The following is a 20,000-nucleotide window of genomic DNA, read 5'->3' as shown; positions in this document are numbered from 1 at the left end:
TGGGATTCAGCCAGTTCGCACCTATCCGGGAGAACCGGTTGTTAACTTTCTAAACAGTTCAGAGAACCAGTTGCTGGAAGAAACCTTATTTTGTTTTTTTACACTTTACAGGGCTAATCCTGTAAGGAAGGCAGGAAGGAAACATTCTGGTGTTGTTTCTAGCCTAATCTTTATTGCCCTGCTTACAGAAACTGCCTCTCTGGTTAACCCTTATTACATTGTAACAGCTAAGGCAAGGCGCCCATTGACGTGAGTGATCTTGAGTTGGCCATGCCCACAAGGTCACATGACCACTAAGCCACGCCTACCGGCTGGTCATTAGGGCAGAGAACCGGTTGTTAAATTATTTGAATCCCACCACTGCATGCAGGCCACAAAGCATCGTCGGACAAAACCTGCTTCCTTGGTCAAAAAACAGAGATGAGCACTGTTTACTAGAGTCAGACACGACTGGCCAGGGGAAACCTTTACTTTAATCCACATTTGTGCATTGTTTGCACAGCAAACCTGCTATTAATATCCATTCCCAAAATGATTTTCACAAATCTCCCAGATAAAAATTACATGTAATCGGCACAAAAAGGAAGTGTCGCCATGGTATCCTGCGATTTATGAGTTTTGGCATTTGCTTCCATTTTCTGGGGGAAAAAAACCTGCCCATTGACTACAATGGTTGGATCCCATGGTGTTTAAGTCTGTTGGTGAGTTACTACCAGAAGAAATGGGTTAGCCTATGGAGTTTTACTGGGTTGAGCTCCACGCTGATGATACAACCTATGTTTTTATTTCTATAGGTACTCGCTAACTTACAACTGGTTGCTTAGTGAGTTGATATATACAGAACAGATGCTGAGGTCCTAGAGAGAAATGTGTTAGCAGTCCCAACTTGGTCAGTTAGAAAAGAAAGACTCTTAGGCCCATGATTAGCCAAAAGGTATACTTTAACTAAAAAAGGTAAAGGTAAAGGTTCCCCTCACACATACGTGCTAGTCATTGCCGACTCTAAGGGCTCATCTCCGTTTCAAAGCTGAAGACCCAGCGCGGTCTGAAGACCTCTCTGTGGTCATGTGGCTGGCATGACTCAACGCCAAAGGTGCACAGAACGCTGTTACCTTCCCACCAAAGGTGGTCTCTATTTTTTCTACTTGCATTTTTACGTGCTTTCAAAACCGCTAGGTTGGCAGAAGTTGGGACAAGTAACGGGAGCTCACCCCGTTACACGGCAGCACTAGGGATTCGAACCGCTGAGCTGCCGACCTTTCAATCGACAAGCTCAACATCCTAGCTCCTGAGCCACTGCGTCCTATTAACTAAAGCCAAGCAATTACAGAAAGCAGTGAAGCTGGAGCTGAGGTTTTCCCACCCAAAGTATATGGTTAATTTTGCTCTGTCTCCCTCCACTCAGCTACACCTTGGTTATCAAGAAGTGTCCAAGTAGGCCTAACAAATTGTTTTGGGAAACAATCCCAGTCTGCAGCTGGCATTCCTTCACCTGTCCTTGACACCACTTCTCATGGGACTATCCGAGGCTTGATTTCATTTTCTCATGGTATCCTTTGGCAACCCTCCCTCGCATGCATTCCCTGTCCCCCCCACCCTTTCACAATGGCAGGCTGCCAACAGCAAGCAAGATGCAGCGTAGCACAACGGCAGCCCTGACAGAGGGCAGAGAACAGCATCAATGATGACAAGAGGCGAAGGGATCTAATTATGTTTAGCCCAACCAAAGTAAAGTTTAGGAGAGACATGACAACTGTCTTCCAATACTTAAAGGGGAGAGAGCTTCAATTGACTCTCCGTTGCACCCAAGGGCAGGACAAGAAGCAGTGGGTGGAAGTTTGTCAGAGGGTGAGTGGATCCAACCTAGAAATAAAGGGGAATTTCAGCCCTATGATTTTATGATAGATTCTACAAGTTTATGATTCTGTGGCGACTCTATGATAACTATATGAGTCTGTGATTCTATGATTCTGTGATTTTGTGACTCTGATTCCATGATTCCATGATTCTATGATTCTGTGATTTTGTGATTCTATGATTTTGTGATTCTGTGATTCTGTGGATTTTGATTCTATGATTCTGTGATTTTTTGATTCTGTAATTTTTTGATTTTGTGACTCTGTGATTCTGTTATTCTATGATCCTGTGATTCTTTGATTTTATGACTCTATCATTCTGTGATTCTGTGATTCTTTGATTTTATGACTTTATCATTCTGTGATTTTGTGATTCTGTGATTTTGTGACTCTGTAATTCTATGAATCTGTGATTCTATACCCCATGCACTTTTGACATCCAGAAGCTTTTGCTGGTAGCCTGCACCTCTCCAGCAGCACCCTAAACACCGATCCTCCCCTACCTTCCGATTGTGATCGACTTCATAACCCTCTGGCTTGCATTCATGAGAGCGGATGATGAACTGCAGGCTGTGTTTCCGCAAAAACATATCTGTCACATCAGGTCCGAAGTAACAGCCTCCGCCCCTTTCTAAGTTTTCTGTGCATCCAGGTTTGGAATCAGGGTCACTCCATAAAATATCTATCACCTACGAGTAAAGTCATAGACAGGAGGTTTTTCAGTTGCTCTATTTTAATTTTGTGTACGAGTCAGGTATGCAAGTCCACGTTCAAAACAAATGTCAGCTAGGAATAGCATCAGCATTTGAAATTCTGGAGTTTCGGATTTTTATTAGTTTAACAAAATCTAAAATACAAAAATACGAAGAAAAAAAATGAAAATAATAGAAAAATAGGGGAAAGGGAAAAAGGGGGAAAAAATCTAGGATCAAAGGGGGAAAGAAAGAAAAAAGCATTCATTTCCAACTCCTTTTGGTGCAGTAGAACCAGGTAATAACATACAACCTCAACTTTTTTACTTTTATGTAATGGGCTAATTGGGGTTATAAGTCGAGGACTACTACTTGCATACAGTAAATCATGGCTCAGGTCTGTGTGACATGAACCTAAACTGTGATTGGTGCATGATTATCATATAATCCACCCTGTCAGCATGATTTCCTCCATTGTAAAGAGATTGTTTCAATTTCTTAGAACGAGAACTTTTTTTATCAGAAATATTTGATTAATTCGAAATTAGGTAAACATTTTGTTTCTTCTGCTCCGAATAAGAAAAATGGTATAGTTATATATTTGAAGAAAAATATATCAAGTAAATTAATTGAAACGGACATTCAAGGAAGATATATTGCTATTGAATTGATTTTAGAAGGAAAAAAGACACTTGTGATTGGCATATATGCACCTAATCAACAACAAGAAAAATTTTATAAATTGTTACATGAAAAATTGACTTTTTGGGACTATAAAACATTTATTATATTAGGGGATTGGAATGGTGTAATGGACAATAGAAAAGATAAAAGAACTCTTTCTAAGAAAATTCCTATGCATGCAAAATTGCCTAAATCTTTTTTTGATTTGATGGAAGATTTTGAGTTGAAAGATATATGGAGAAGGCAGAATTTTGATGATAGAGATTATACTTATTTTTCGGATAGGCATCAATCTTTTTCACGTATTGATTTTATATTAATTACCAATGACTTGCTTTCTAGGGTTAGGAAAACAAAGATATTTCCAAGGTGTTTAACTGATCATAGTCCGGTATGGATGGAGTTGCAATATGAAGGTGGAAGAAGATCATGGAGAATAAATGAAAATTTGTTTAGATATGAGGATAATGTAAATCAATGTAAAAAACAAATGAAAGAATTTTTTGATTATAATTTGGGAAAGGAACTTGATAGAAATGGTGTGGGACGCGCAAGGCCTTTATGAGAGGAAACTTGATATATATTAATAGTAGACAGAGGAGAAAACTACAAAAACAGCGTAGGGATTTAGAAGAGGAAATTCAGAGGAAACAACAATTATTGGTACATAATCCACATGATTTAAAAACTATTGAGGCGATAAAGATATTACAGAGTCAATTTAATATGTTAATGGCAGATCAGGTGGCAACCAATATACAATATGCTAAACATAATACTTTTGTAATGCCAATAAATCAGGAGGTGGTTGGCTTATATGTTAAGGAAAAGACAGAAAGCACGTACTATTGAAGGAATTGAATACAAGGGTAAAGTGCGATTTCAACAGGATAAAATTAAAAAAGCTTTCTTGGAATATTATACAAATTTATATGCCAGAGATACAATATTGAATATGGATATTGAAAGTTTCCAATTTGGCTGAGATGGCTAAAATCTCAGCCTTCTTGAAAGACAGTACTCAAGAAAAATATTTAAATGAATGGAAGAACTGGATTGATTATATTCAAAATAGATATCAGATTAAGAAATTTCAGATTGCTTTTGAATGAAGGATGTTATTTTGATTTTAATGGAAGAAGTCAGGTTATGTGAGAGAGAAAGATTATAATTGTGTTAGATTTTTAAAATTTAATGTTTGACTGTTTTGTTTAAGGAACTATACCTTGTGTTTGCTCCGGGAAGTCCGGGGGTTTAGGAGGAGGGGGAGGGGATTGTTGTTGTTTAATTGTTGTAAAACTATTTTAATTTTGTGTACGAGTCAGGTATGCAAGTCCACGTTCAAAACAAATGTCAGCTAGGAATAGCATCAGCATTTGAAATTCTGGAGTTTCGGGTTTTTATTAGTTTAACAAAATCTAAAATACAAAAATACGAAGAAAAAAAATGAAAATAATAGAAAAATAGGGGAAGGGGAAAAAAGGAAAAAAATCTAGGATCAAAGAGGGAAAGAAAGAAAAAAGCATTCATTTCCAACTCCTTTTGGTGCAGTAGAACCAGGTAATAACATACAACCTCAACTTTTTTACTTTTATGTAATGGGCTAATTACAGGCATGTAATGGGCATACAGTAAATCATGGCTCAGATCTGTGTGACATGAACCTAAACTGTGATTGGTGCAGGATTATCATATAATCCACCCTGTCAGCATGATTTCCTCCATTGTAAAGAGATTGTTTCAATTTCTTAGAACGAGAACTTTTTTTATTATCTACTCTTTGACTCCCTTACTTGTGGTTGTATTGGGCGTGAAGAATCAGGACCATTTGCTGTTGATGTATTGCTCCTGCCTCTACACGAGAATCTGGTCAACTAACAGTCAGCACTAAATTGGCGGCAGATAAGAATTAAGAGAGTTCAAGAAAGGTCGGACTTGTACGGCTGGTGGGAGCATAAGGATTCTAGGCTGATGACTCTCTTGACTCCACCCACAGGCTCTGCCCTTTTTATCCTACAGGTTGGTCGGCTATTGCTACCTTAAGCTGGGTTCATTGCTACTTTCCTGCTCGCTGGGATTTTGGCAGTTCTCCAAATGCTTACCTGTTCAATGTCATCATCGTCATCGTTTGTGGATTCGCTTGAGTCCTCTGAATCCAGAGATGAACTGGGTCCTGAGATTTTTTGGACTCCAGGTGACTTGCCGGCGGATTTTGAATCTTCCTGGACTGACTTTTGTCCCCCTTGGGGGACGCTGATTGTGGAACCACTCCTGACCATTTTGCTACCTTCAGATGCAGTATAGTCCAAAGTTCTCCTTCTCTTTGGTGCTAGCACAGAGAGAATCTAAATTGAGAAGGAGACACCAAAGGATATACATGACTTAATCTAGAACCAAATTCTCAATCCAGTTATGGAATTGAAAAGGACAGAGCGATCTTGGAGTGTCTGTGTTTTGTCTCTCTTGAATAATGATTATAAGATTTTTGCAAAAATAATGGCAAATAGGTTAATGGAAATTGTACAACAAAAGGATCCACACTGACCAGTCTGGTTTTATAAAAGGGAGACAAATGAGGAATAACATTAGGCAGATAGTGAATATATTGGAATACTTGGAAAGAAAAATTCTAATACGACTTGTTTACACACACAAAAAGAACCATCAAGTGGAAGACAGAGGCCTTAAGTTCGAATAAGAAGTGATTTCCTGATTATCTGTAGAGGTGGAGTCCTAGTGGACAACCACTTAAATATGAGCCAGCAGTGTGCTGCAGCTGCCAAAAAAGCCAACAGCTAGGCTGTATTAACAGCAGGATAGAATCAAGATCACGTGAAGTGTTAATACCACTTTATAAGGCCTTGGTAAGGCCACACTTGGAATACTGCATTCAGTTTTGGCCGTCACGATGTAAAAAAGATGCGGAGACTCTAGAAAGAGTGCAGAGAAGAGCAACAAAAAGGATTAAGGGACTGGAGCAGGAGTGAAATGCTACTGGTTCGCTCCAGTTTGTGTGAACCGGTAATAAAAAAAGCTACTGGTTCGCTCCAGTTTGTGTGAACCGGTAATAAAAAAAGCTACTGGTTCGCTCCAGTTTGTGTGAACCGGTAGTGATAAAACAACAGGTTCTGGTGAACCGGTAATAAAAAAAGCTACTGGTTCGCTCCAGTTTGTGTGAACCGGTAATAAAAAAAAGCTACTGGTTCGGTCGAGTTGGTAGTTAAAAAAAGCTATGATCCAACGATCACCTGTGCCACGCGGTTTAGAAAGCAAGATTTCCTTCTTTTTAGCGAAGCTAAACTGTGTCGTGTCCCACTCCTCCGCTGATGGCCGGGTCAGGGAAATCCGAATCAGGCGTGCCTCTGCAGCTCTGCCAAAGTCCTAGCAAAGTTCTCAAGGCAGGCAGGAGACCAGAAAGTGACTTCAGCAAGATATGTTAGACTTTGCCTGACTCAGAGAATGCCAGAAAGCAGATCCTTTATGTAGGCCATGGGGTGTGGCTCCATGACTCAGCACTTATCCAGGCCTGCCCCTCCCTTCCTTCTGTCGCCGCCTATCACTTCTTCTGAAGCGAGGGTCACTCCAATCTGCAGCTGTTGGTAATTGACCTTTCTCAGGCTCACATGCTGTGGGGAAGGGGGAGGGGTCTAGTTGCTCCGTTTGCCTGGGCATGGAGCCAGAGCTGGGGCCAGGAGGCATACTAGGACATTCCTCAGCATTCGGAAGCAGATAAGAATTAAGAGAGTTCAAGAAAGGTCGGACTTGTACGGCTGGTGGGAGCATAAGGATTCTAGGCTGATGATTCTCTTGACTCCACCCACAGGCTCTGCCCTTTTTATCCTACAGGTTGGTCGGCTATTGCTACCTTAAGCTGGGTTCATTGCTACTTTCCTGCTCGCTGGGATTTTGGCAGTTCTCCAAATGCTTACCTGTTCAATGTCATCATCGTCATCGTTTGTGGATTCGCTTGAGTCCTCTGAATCCAGAGATGAACTGGGTCCTGAGATTTTTTGGACTCCAGGTGACTTGCCGGCGGATTTTGAATCTTCCTGGACTGACTTTTGTCCCCCTTGGGGGACGCTGATTGTGGAACCACTCCTGACCATTTTGCTACCTTCAGATGCAGTATAGTCCAAAGTTCTCCTTCTCTTTGGTGCTAGCACAGAGAGAATCTAAATTGAGAAGGAGACACCAAAGGATATACATGACTTAATCTAGAACCAAATTCTCAATCCAGTTATGGAATTGAAAAGGACAGAGTGATCTTGGAGTGTCTGTGTTTTGTCTCTCTTGAATACTTGTGTTCTGTTCCGATCACTGCAACACAAAAAGGACACAAGTAGTTCTCCACTTACAACCCTTTGTGCGGTGACCATTCAAAGTTACAACAGCCCTGAAAAAAAGCGATTTATCATCGTTTTTCACACTTACAACCCAGGCAACATCCCCATAGTCACATGATCAAAATCGAGGCACTTGGCAGCCGATTCATATTTATGATGGTTGCATTGTTCCAGGGTCATGGGATCCCCTTTTGCGACCTTCTGGCGAGCAAAGTCAATGGGGACGACAGATTCACTTAACAACCCTGTTCCTAATTTAAGAACTGCAGTGATTCACTTAGCAGCTTGTGGCAAGAAAGGCCGTAAAATGGGGCAAAACTCCCTGAATAAAAGGTTATAAAGGTTATTATATATAAGATGTGTAAGATGTGACCAGGTCAACACTCTGTTCATAAAATATGTGTGATGAAAGAAAAATTCTAATACGACTTGTTTACACACACAAAAAGAACCATCAAGTGGAAGACAGAGGCCTTAAGTTCGAATAAGAAGTGTGATTTCCTGATTATCTGTAGAGGTGGAGTCCTAGTGGACAACCACTTAAATATGAGCCAGCAGTGTGCTGCAGCTGCCAAAAAAGCCAACAGCTAGGCTGTATTAACAGCAGGATAGAATCAAGATCACGTGAAGTGTTAATACCACTTTATAAGGCCTTGGTAAGGCCACACTTGGAATACTGCATTCAGTTTTGGCCGTCACGATGTAAAAAATATGCGGAGACTCTAGAAAGAGTGCAGAGAAGAGCAACAAAAAGGATTAAGGGACTGGAGCAGGAGTGAAATGCTACTGGTTCGCTCCAGTTTGTGTGAACCGGTAGTGATAAAAACAACAGGTTCTGGTGAACCGGTAATAAAAAAAAGCTACTGGTTCGGTCGAGTTGGTAGTTAAAAAAAGCTATGATCCAACGATCACCTGTGCCACGCGGTTTAGAAAGCAAGATTTCCTTCTTTTTAGCGAAGCTAAACTGTGTCGTGTCCCACTCCTCCGCTGATGGCCGGGTCAGGGAAATCCGAATCAGGCGTGCCTCTGCAGCTCTGCCAAAGTCCTAGCAAAGTTCTCAAGGCAGGCAGGAGACCAGAAAGTGACTTCAGCAAGATATGTTAGACTTTGCCTGACTCAGAGAATGCCAGAAAGCAGATCCTTTATGTAGGCCATGGGGTGTGGCTCCATGACTCAGCACTTATCCAGGCCTGCCCCTCCCTTCCTTCTGTCGCCGCCGCCTATCAATTCTTCTGAAGCGAGGGTCACTCCAATCTGCAGCTGTTGGTAATTGACCTTTCTCAGGCTCACATGCTGTGGGGAAGGGGGAGGGGTCTAGTTGCTCCGTTTGCCTGGGCATGGAGCCAGAGCTGGGGCCAGGAGGCATACTAGGACATTCCTCAGCGTTCGGAAGCAGATAAGAAGGCCCCAGCTGTGGTGAAAGCGGACGAGACACAACAAACTGCATGCCACAGCTGATCCCGCCCCCGCTTTTCCACTTACCTTCCCAAGCCTCCTTTTTGGTGTGTACTGCACATGTGCACACACACGGTACATACCAAAAGGAGGGTTGGGAAGGTAAGTACAACAGCGAGGGGGGGGGTCCGCTTGGCGGTTTAGCTTTCTAGCAAAGCTAAACCGCATGGCACAGGTGATCATCGGATTGTAGCTTTCTTAAACTACTGGTTCAACCAAACCGATAGCTTTTTAAATGCGCAGCACACGTTTGGTGTGCAGTGCATATGTGCATGCAGCACATGTTTGGTGCACATGTACGCTCTCTTGGTGTGCAGCACGCATGCGCGGCCAGCGAACTGGTAGAAAACTGTTTCAGATTTCACCCCTGAACTGGAGATTAAAACATATGAAGAACGGTTGCAGGAACTGGGTATGTCTAATTTAATGAAAAGAAGGAGCAGGGGTGACATAATAGCAGTGGGAAGAGGGATAAAAGAAGAGGGATTCAAGCTATTCTCCAAAGCACCTGAGAGCAGGACAAGAAGAAATGGGTGGAAACTAATCAAGGCAAGAAGCAACTTAGAACTAAGGAGAAATTTCCTGACAGTTAGAACAATTAATCAGTGGAACAACTTGCCTCCAGAAGTTATGCATGCTCCAACTCTGGAAGTTTTTAAGAAGAAATTGGATAGCCATTTGTCTGAAGTGGTGTAGCGTTTCCTGCCTAAGAAGAGGGTTGGACTAGAAGACCTCCAAGGACCCTTCCAACTCTGTTCTTCTGCTCTGTTCTGCCACAAACAAAAGCAGGTTCTCTTTTAATGCCATACCTTACATCTCTCAACTTTGTCTAGCCGGTCCAAATCGGTCTTATCGGATATGCCTCCATGTACAATGAAGACCTTCCTGTCAATAACCGTTGCCAAAGGGATGCTGCTAAAAACGTTCTTGATCACTGACAGAAGTCTGTGGGCGTGATCCTAGAGGGAAGAGGAGCAGAGCACAAAAACTGAGATGCACAGTCCGGGGTCACCCAACAACATAGAAGACGCAACAGGTAGGTAAACCGGAGTACCTTATATTTCCGTGTGACTTCCTTGGTGAACCCGTAGCTAAGAGGTAAAAAAGAAAGGAAGGTTTTAAATAGATGCCTCAGAAGGAGAGCAAAATGACGACGACACTATTAAAAGTGGCACAGGTAGTCCTCCAATTACAACAGTTCGTTTAGTGACGGTTCAAATTTACCACGACGCTGAAAAAATGTGACTTATGACCTGTTTTTCGTCGTAACGAACTTGGCAGTATCCCCATGATCATGTGATCAAAATTCAGCCACTTAGCAACTGACTCATATTTATGACCTTTGCTCTGTCCCAGGGTCATGCGATCCCCTTTTGCGACCTTCTGACAAGCAACGTCAATGGGGAAGCCAGATTCCCTTAACAAACCAGGCTTTCTAACTGATCCACTGCAGTTAGTCACTGAACAACTGTGGCAAGAAAAGTCACAAAATGGGGCAAAACTCACTTAACAAATGTCTCGTTTAACAACAGAAAGTTTGGGCTCAATTGTAAGTCGAGGACTACCTGTACTTTTGACTTATTTTCAGCCCTGCAAGATAAATCAGACCAAGAAACCAATGTCATGTAGGAGTGGAGTAGTTTTATTGAAACAGATCCAGTAACAGAATCTTGCAAGTTGGAATGGGCTTCCCTCCTCCGTTCTTTTATCTTGGTATGAACTAGGGAGGGGCTTATCTGGGAAACTTTCTGTTAGAAATTCTGTTTTATATAAAACACCACATAGAGCAAACTAAAAACACAGTCACCATGTGTTTTACTGCTCAACTACTGGTATATTACTGTAACAGGAAACTCTCCTCAGAAAATAAAGAAACCATAGATTGTAACCATAGATGCACACTAAACACTGCCATCTACTGGTTGTATAATTCTGTAGTTGTTGCAATACAAAATACATTCTAACATATATTCCAACACTTTTTCAGGTTATTTTCTTGGCCATGGCTCAAGAGTCACTTATCTTGCTAACAGTTCTTCCTCCTATTCATCCAGGTTATTTTATTCCCTATAGCTTTTATAGATAGTCCTCAACTTATAACAGTTTGTTTAGTGACTGTTTGAAGTTTAGGAAAATGTTGAAGGGTACTGGGCCAAGGACAGATCTTTGGGGTACCCCACTGCATGCTTCCCTCCGTGTAGTTGTAGTTCCATTAAGCACCACACATTGGATGTGGTGGGTCAGTAAATTGCTGATCCATCTGGTAGGGATGCCGTCTATCCACAACACACACACACACACACACACACACACACACACACACACCTATGGCCACCTAACTCACTCTCAGTACCTCTGTGGCTTACAAAAATAAATAAAATAAAAGATGGCCGTTTCTGCAAATGTTTTGGATTCCATACCGGAAATTGATCATATAGTCCTCATGGTTTCCTCTATTCAGGTGGACCTCTTTGGGATAAATCAAGAGGAAAATAAAGATAATGATCAGGATCTCAATGGAATGCGGACCTCGGTCAACAAAGTCGCCATTGAAGACGTACAACTTCTGCGGAGAAGGAAGTCCATTCTGTAAGGAAGAAAAGATCCTTAAAATTAAACTTCAGTAGGATGGCAAGATTAGGAGACAACGACGACAACAACAACAACAATAAAAATAACAATAGCCTTTATTGTCATTGTACACAGAGGTGGGTTTCACATAATTTTATCATTGGTTCACCGCACACTGAAAATGTAAGCGCGTGTGTGTGCAAGCTTGCTTTGCTCACATGTCCGCCTTCCGTGCATGCGTGCGGCCTTCCATGCATGCGCTTTGCTTGTACGCATGGCTTGCACACATGTGCGCGGCTTAGAAAATGTGGCTAAATAAGATGGCATAGCAGCAGGGCGGGCCCATCGTAGGTCGCCACTATTGGTTTGCCCACCCATAGGTCACCACCTGAACTGGTCAGAAGTGGCTGAATATCACCACTGATTGTACATCATGTGTACAATGACAAGCCCCCAAGTGAGCCTTAATCGATGGGGCCCTGGGTGATCTCTGAGACTGATCTTTTCTCACAGATGTTACATGATCCAACTAGGTATCATCATCAGTGTTAGAAAGGAGTGGAGTTTCCTCCCTGTTTATGTACAGGGAGTGCAGGGGTGTCGAACTCAATTTCATTGAGGGTCTCATCAGGGCTGGGGTTGACCTCAGGGAAGCTGGGTGGGCGTGGCTGACTAAATGGGCGTGGCCAGCTTGACGCCGCTCCCCAACTGCTCACACCGGGTAGACTGAGCAGCAGCCACCCAACCCCTTACACATTTTGCAGGATGGCCCAGGGGTCAGATCCGACCACTTCACGGGCCGGATCCTGGCTTGTGGACCAGGGGTGAAATGCAGCACGTTCTGACAGGTTCTGGAGAACCGATAGCGGAAATTTGGAGCAGTTCGGAGAACCAGCAAATACCACTTCTGGCTGGTCCCAGAGTGGGGGGGGGAATGGGGATTTTGCAGTATCCTTCCCCAGGAGTGGGGATGGAATGGGGATTTTGCAGTATCCTTCTCCTGGAGTAGGGTGGGAATGGAGATTTTGCAGTATCCTTCCCCTGCCACGCCCACAGAACCAGTAGTAAAAAAAAATTGGATTTCACTATTGCCAGGGACCTTGTGTTTGATGATATTTTAGGCAGTGTCTCCATTTCCTTTAAGCTTATCCCTGCATTCTATTGCAAATGGCGACCAGAATATGGGAGGTTAGGACGAGTTCATAGAGGGAAGCTTTAAAATCCTGGATAATTTTTGTTCAGTGAAAAGATCCGGGTCTTTTCATACAACATATACTGTTTCCCGTGCAACATACATGGGAAAATGCACAAACCCATGTAAGAGAAGAAGAGAAGAAGAAGAAGAAAAAAAGACTATACATTGATGCTAGCACATGTCAAAGTGAAATGCTGTGGACCAACCAGATTGTTTCAAACTGCCCTTTTTATTTTATTTTTATTTTTTTCCTCTTGCCTGAATGGATTATTTATTTATTCATTTTTTTCCCCAAAAAGAAAAAAAACCCAGTCAAAACAGATTTACTGAGGTGGAGGAACGTTGTGTGTTTTATCGCTTCACTGTAGCGAAATCTAACTGTTATGTCTTTGAATTTTGGAGGGAACTTTTGGTGGGAAAATGCACGTTGGTGATTGGCTGGTGCCTCAGCCAGAATAGTATATAAGGAGGACTGTTCCACTGTTTCAGTTGCTGGGTTCACACCATAAGATAAAGAGCTGTTGTTGCCGATGATTTGTCTCCTGCCTCCTCATTCTCCAAACTCAACACTAACCACCAGCAAAACCTGCGATTATTTTCTTATAAGCTGGCTAGGAAGAGTACTGTGTCTTTCCTTGCATGGAAATTAAGAATTCAGGGTATTTTTAGATAAAGGTTGGTTTATTTCGATCGCTTTTGACAGATCGTCGCCCCAAGCTCTGCTTACCTTGTAAAATATGTGAAACAAGTCGAATATTTGCCCGTGTAAGTCTCCTAATAAAAAAAAGGGAGAAAGTTTTTATCTCGGTGAAGAATTCGAATAAAATCCTAGAATGTATAATTGGGAAGAATCTTTAAAGTCAATTTAATCCAGCTCCTTGCACAGTGCAGGAGTTTTATTTAACACCAAGGAGGACACTGCTGATCTTGAAAGAAGGCTAAGAAATCAACATCCCATAATATTTCCTTATTGCTGCCAACCAGCAGTGGGTTTCATATATTCTTACCACCGGTTCTCCAAGCGCGCACACACTCACTTTGCATGCGCACACGCCTTCTGCACTTGCGCCCGACCTTCCACGCTTGTGCCCAGCTTCGAAAATGTGGCTAAATAGGACAGGATTATGCCGAGGTGGGTGGTTGCCGCTACCAGTTCACCCAAACCGCTCCGAACCAGCTGAATACCACCTCTGCTGCCATCTATCCATCTATATTTATCTTTATCTTATTTATTTTCTCTCTCTCATCTATCTATCTCTATCTATCCATCTATCCATCTATCCGTCTATCCGTCTGTCTGTCTATCTATCTATCTACCCTGTTTCCCCCCAGATAAGAGATCCCCAGATAATAAGCCCAATCGGGCTTTTGAGCACATGGCAATAAGGCCAAGTGCTTATTTCAGGGTTCAAAAAAATATCAGACAGGGTCTTATTTTCAGGGAAACACGGTATCATCTATCTATCTATCTATCTGTCTGTCTGTCTGTCTGTCTGTCTGTCTGTCTGTCTATGGGATGCAGTCGCTCAGTGGCTTAGACATTGAGCTTGTTGATCGAAAGGTCAGCAGTTCGAATCCCTAGTGCCACATAACGGGGTGAACTCCCGTTACTTGTCCCAGCTTCTGCCAACCTAGCAGTTCGAAAGCATGTAAAAAATGCAAGTAGAAAAATAGGGATCACCTTTGGTGGGAAGGTAACAGTGTTCTGTGTGCCTTTGGCATTTAGTCACGCCAGCTACATAACCATGAAGATGTCTTCAGACAGTGCTGGCTCTTCGGTTTTGAAACGGAGATAAGCACCACCCCCTAGAGTCGGGAATGACTAGCACATATGTGCGAGGGGAACCTAAACCGTTATCTTTACCCTATCTCTCTCTCCCTCTCTCTCTCTCTCTATCCATCCATCTCAATCCCTCTATATCTATCTAATCTATCTATTTAATTTATATGCCACCCATCTAAGGAGGCCTCCTTTGCTGGGCCCACGAATGCTATTCTCTTTCTTGCAACTTTGCCAAGGGCTCCACCTCCACCTATTTACAAAAGGTGGACTTACCACACACGGTGATCTCCTCACTGTAGCAGGTAGAGATTCTGTTGATATTTGGCAGCTGGCTGAGATGCTGTTCTACTTCGTGGAAGAGTTTTAGAACATAGTAAGGATGAAGCTGCTACTGGGAATAAAGAAAAAAACATTAGAAAAGGCAATTGGAGAGAGGTTGAGCCTTGTTCTTCATTACAGATAGTCCTTGAATTACGACCACAATTGAGCCCAAAATTTCTGTTGCTAAGAAAAACATCTGTTAAGTGAGTTTTCCCATTTAAGTGAATCTGGCTTCCCCATTGACTTCGTTTGCAAAAGCTAATTCACATGACAATGGGACATTGCAACCATTTAAGTATGAGTCAGTTCCCAAGTTCCCAAATCTGAACTTTGAGTACATGACCATAGGGATACTGCAATGGTCATAAATGTGAAAAACGGTCATAAGTCAATTTTTTCAGGGCCGCTGTAACTTCCAATGGTCACTAAACGAACTGTTATAAGTGGAGGACTACCTATATTTCCAAAAGCTGCAAAGAGCAACACGCACACAAAACATATTTAGTGCATGCGTGTGAATAGGACATGTAAATCAACAATACACCCCTCTCCATTACAGGTACTCCTCATCTTATGACGACAATTGAGACCAGAACTTCCATTGCTAAGCAAGATGGTTGTTAAGTGAATTGTCCCCAATTTTATGAGCTTTTTTTTTTGCCACAGTTGTTAAGTGAATCCTTTGGTCATTAAGTGAATCTGGCTTCCCCCATTATCTGAAGGCAGCTGGGAAGGTTGAAAATGGTGATCACATGACTCCAAGAGGCTGCAACTGTTGTAGTCTGTCAGCAGCCTGTGAAGCTGGCAGTGGAATCGGACAGAGATGAGGCTGGGGAAGAACATGGGCCAGTCCTGGAGGCTGGAGAAGGCCTGGATGAGGGCTCTGTGTCAGAGGCAGAGATGGGGCCAGGGCCATCCGGGAGTGATGTGCGGACTCTGGAGCCTCCAGTGGCTGACAGTAGTAAGGCAGAGGAACAGAAGGAGCCTGTTCCTAGTGCATGCATGAGAAGAGCTGCCAGAAGGCAAGAGCAGCTCAAGCAAAGAGGACAACTCAGGAGTAGGGTCAATAGATGATTGCCCCCCCCCGCCCCATAAGGCTTAAAAGACCAGCAACGGCATTTGGGTTCTTTGTCGGAAAACAACGTTGATAGCCTTGCTCCTTGTCTTGCTGCATTTATTTCTTGTTGGCGTCGTCTACTTTTGAACTTTTGCCAAGAAAAGCCTTTGGCAGTTTGCCTAATTAGACCAAGGTTGGTGATAAGACTGAAGAATTGTGTTATGAAGAATTTGTTTTGATTTCGTTTGGACTACTCTGAGAATGAGTTAATTCTCAGCTGTTCTAATAAAGTCTGTTTGTTTTTGAACTGATTGCATCTAATACTACCTACTTGGGCCTGGGTCACAACACAACCATCGTAAATACATGTTGAGGGTCAAGCATCCAAATTCCAATCACATGACCGTGGGGAATGCTGTGACGGTTGTAAGTGCGAGGAACAATTTTCAGTCACCTTTTTAGTGCCTCTGTAACTTCAAACGGTCACTAAACAAAGACGTCAAGACCGACTCACACTTTCACCAGTATTCTACTCTGCTTGCGGGTTGACAAAAGAGGTGGTGAATCTGAATGCAAGGATGGGGGAAATGGCAGCCAAGGTTCCCAGGAGATACTGCTTCCCCCTCAAGGACACCCAGAATAGATATCCCAGCGTGGCCGGCTGGTTCCCATAACAAAATAAACAGAAGTGATTAGTGGACTGTAATGGACTGTGGATGGCCCTGTAAGGAAAGGAAGACTGAATTATGCTCGCTTTTACGAGGGAAACCCAGAGCCGGTTTTGCTTCTTCTGTGCCAATGTGGTTTATTTAGTAAAATTTTACTGAAATAAAGTAAAATAACGTCCCAGAAGTTTCTTTTTCCGGATTCGCCAGCTGGACAGTTGACAGAAGGGTTGTAAGTAGAGGATTACCTTTAATAGTTGCCTTCTCTTTTAGGAATATCCGATACATTCCCTTGAAGAGCCACAGTGGCTTGAATGCAGTACTGCAGGCTACTCCTGTGGACTGCCGGATGCCTGAAATTTGGCAGTTCGAATCTCACCAGGCTCAAGGCTGACTCAGCCTTCCATCCTTCCGAGGTCAGTAAAATGAGGATTCAGATTGTTGGGAGCAAGAGGCTGACTGAGAGAGGCACTGTGAAACGGTATATAAGTCTAAGTGCTATTGCTATTGAGAGGGTTGTTCTTCAGTTACTTACTTGATTGTTTCTGAAGGCTTCTAGGACATTAACCGCGTCATCTGGCGTCAGGGGGAAACCAAGGCGAGGCCCTTTGTAACTGACTGGTACCGCCATAGACTCCATTGTTTTTTCCAGTTTGCTCTGTTTCGTAGCATCCGTCTCCGACAGTATGCGGTTAATCAACGCCCCTTGGCAGAAGCAGAGCAAAAATTTTAAGATGATATTTCAGATATTATGCACACGATCTTTTCTCTCAGATATCAGAAAAGTTAAGATTGTGGACACTATGTAAGGGTGTTATTGTAACTATTAACTAACTAACTAAATGTAACTAACTATTGTAAGGGGGGTGCATAAGAGCACCAGCGTGCCTACTGTTCCTGTCCTAATGTTCCCTTTGATTGTATCCAATTCGTATAGTTATTTCATGCTTATGCTTATATATATGCTTATATATCATATAGTTATTTCATGCTTATGCTTGTATATACTGTTGTGACAAATAAATAAATAAAAACTATTATGCAGGTCGTCCTCGCCTTACAACAGTCCCTTTATTTTATTTTTAAAAAATAAATTTTATTAAATATACAATTTAAAAGCATTAGACATGGTGCGACTTGTCTGGTACATACTTTTCTAACACTTTTTCTTTCATGTAGATTACAATATAGTCATGCATATTCCATATATACTTTTTGTACATTCAGTCACACTCCAGTTATATACATATTCAATCCTGTTTACTCCTATCGAATATTTCTTATATTATTATTTTTTTCTCCCCTTTCCTTCACTTTTGTTTCTAATTCTCTATTCTTACATTCCTCCTTTTCTCTAGCCATTTATAAAATGTATTCCAGGTTACATAGAATTCCGATTCATCTTTATCTTTGCGCTCCATTGTTAACCTGCCCATTTCTGCACAGGTCAATATTTTGTTGATTATTTCTGCCCCGTGTGAGTTCTCTCTGCATTTCCAATTTTGTGTGAATATCAACCTCACTGCCATTAATATGTGTACCATAAGATATATTTCTTCTTTTTTGTAATTATCCCTTACTATACCCAGAAGGAAAAGTTCTGGCGTTCTATCTATCATGGGACTTTTAACATTTGGCTAGCTTGGATTGACCAAGGATTGGCTAAAAGTCACCAGATTTCCAAAAAGACAGGCAATGCTATGCCCAAAGTATCCAATGAGTTAACATCTCTTCTAGCCACTGTTTTATTTGGAGCCAAAAGTCCTTGGCTTTCGAGCCTTACAACAGTTCCTTTAGTGACCATTTGAAGTTACGACGGCACTGAAAAAAGTGACATGGCTGTTTTTCACGCGTACGACTTTTGAAACATCCCACTGATCACGTGATCAGAATTCAGGTGCTTGGAAACTGGCATGTATTTATGGCGGTTGTACCATTCCCAGGGTCATGTGATTGCCATTTCAAACCTTCCCAACTGGCTTCCGACAAGCAAAATCAGTTGGTGGGGGGGAGCCAGATTCACTTAATGACCGAAAATTTCACTTAACAACAAGTGATTCACTTAACAACCGTGGCAAGAAAGGTTGTAAAATGGGACAAAACTCAACAACCGTATTCCTTAGCAATGCGAATTTGGGGCTCAATTGTCGTAAATTGAGGACTACCTGTGTATCTATCTACTTGTACATGCACTTACTGTCTTTCTTGTTTCTTGGTGTGATGTGCTCCATGAGATAGTCAAAGAAATGATTGAGCTGCAGAAGATCAAAAGAATATTGTCAAAACCTGGAAGGAAACATACATTTCTTTTTTTTCTTCTTATTTTTGCCCTCGGGGCTATCCTCCTTCACCACAACTCTACTGCCGGCCTCTATCTCCCATCGTCCGGTGCGTTCCCACAGAGAGGGACTCCTCAGGGTGCCGTCAACCAAACAGTGTCGACTGGCGGCCCCCAGGGGGAGGGCCTTCTCTGTGGGGGCTCGACCCTGTGGAACGAGCTTCCCCCTGGACTCCGACAACCACCTGACCTTAGGACCTTTCGCCGCGAACTTAAAACCTATTTATTTCGTATGGCTGGACTAGCTTGATTTTTACCTTTAAATTTTAATTGAATTTGATGGGTTTTTAAATGTTTGTAATTTTATGGGGGTGTATGTTATTTTAATATTTGGGCAAATTTAAATCAGTTTTTTAAGGGTTGTTTTAACTATTGTGTATGTCTGTATTTTATCTGCCTGTTCACCGCCCTGAGTCCTTCGGGAGAAGGGCGGTATACAAATTAAAACATTATTATTATTATTATTATTATTATGGCCTGAGGGTGGGGGAAAGAGTCAGGAGAGGGAGGCCTCGTTATCTCAAACCTGGCCTGCCTCTGGCTCCTGGAGCTGAGCCAGGGAAGCCGGTGCTCCCAAGGTAAATCCTGATGACCCTTCCCCCTCACTTTCCAAGTCACTTTCTGGCAGGAGGCCTGGCTCGGGGGGCGCAAACACAACAGGTGTAGAGTTTTCTGCCTGAGTAGGGGGTTGGGCTAGAAGACCTCTACGGTTCCTTCCAACTCCGTTATTCTGGGAGCTGGTGCTTCCACACACCATACCTTTATATGATCGTGTTCTCCTGCATATTCTATGGATTGGAAGATGCGCCAGGTGCATCTCCGACGCATTTCGAGCCGGGCTACAAAGCGTCGATACCACCGCTGGATCAGAACAGCTGATTTAATGACTGAGGTAGAAAAAGAGAGACTTAGAGCAAAGTCGAAAGCATTGGTATCATGAGGCAATCGCTATTATTTAAAAGGCACAGTTTCATTGGAGTACGTTGTTATGAATAAGGAAAACCTGATTAAAATGCACGGTCACTCACGCACTCGTGACG

The 20,000-nt window shown here is 42.5% G+C and overlaps 1 protein-coding gene across 1 annotated transcript in view; it reads right to left on the bottom strand.

Annotated features, from left to right (window-relative positions):
* The window catches only part of PPEF2 (protein phosphatase with EF-hand domain 2), a 43,304-nt gene that overhangs the window by 10,787 nt on the left and 12,517 nt on the right, over window positions 1-20,000 (bottom strand). The window contains exons 3-13 of the mRNA XM_058193099.1: window positions 19,720-19,908; window positions 18,820-18,877; window positions 17,158-17,327; window positions 14,853-14,967; window positions 13,524-13,570; window positions 11,451-11,617; window positions 10,085-10,121; window positions 9,840-9,989; window positions 7,162-7,404; window positions 5,335-5,577; window positions 2,360-2,545 (exon numbers count right to left, since the gene is read on the bottom strand). Coding sequence (XP_058049082.1) covers window positions 2,360-2,545; window positions 5,335-5,577; window positions 7,162-7,404; window positions 9,840-9,989; window positions 10,085-10,121; window positions 11,451-11,617; window positions 13,524-13,570; window positions 14,853-14,967; window positions 17,158-17,327; window positions 18,820-18,877; window positions 19,720-19,908 — 1,605 coding nt within the window. The remainder of the gene's footprint in view (window positions 1-2,359; window positions 2,546-5,334; window positions 5,578-7,161; window positions 7,405-9,839; window positions 9,990-10,084; window positions 10,122-11,450; window positions 11,618-13,523; window positions 13,571-14,852; window positions 14,968-17,157; window positions 17,328-18,819; window positions 18,878-19,719; window positions 19,909-20,000) is intronic.

The sequence above is a fragment of the Ahaetulla prasina genome, chromosome 8, assembly GCF_028640845.1.
Source record: "Ahaetulla prasina isolate Xishuangbanna chromosome 8, ASM2864084v1, whole genome shotgun sequence".
Taxonomy (NCBI): domain Eukaryota; kingdom Metazoa; phylum Chordata; class Lepidosauria; order Squamata; family Colubridae; genus Ahaetulla; species Ahaetulla prasina.
The sequence above is the reverse complement of the archived record's forward strand: the minus strand, read 5'-3'. Positions and strand labels throughout refer to the sequence as shown.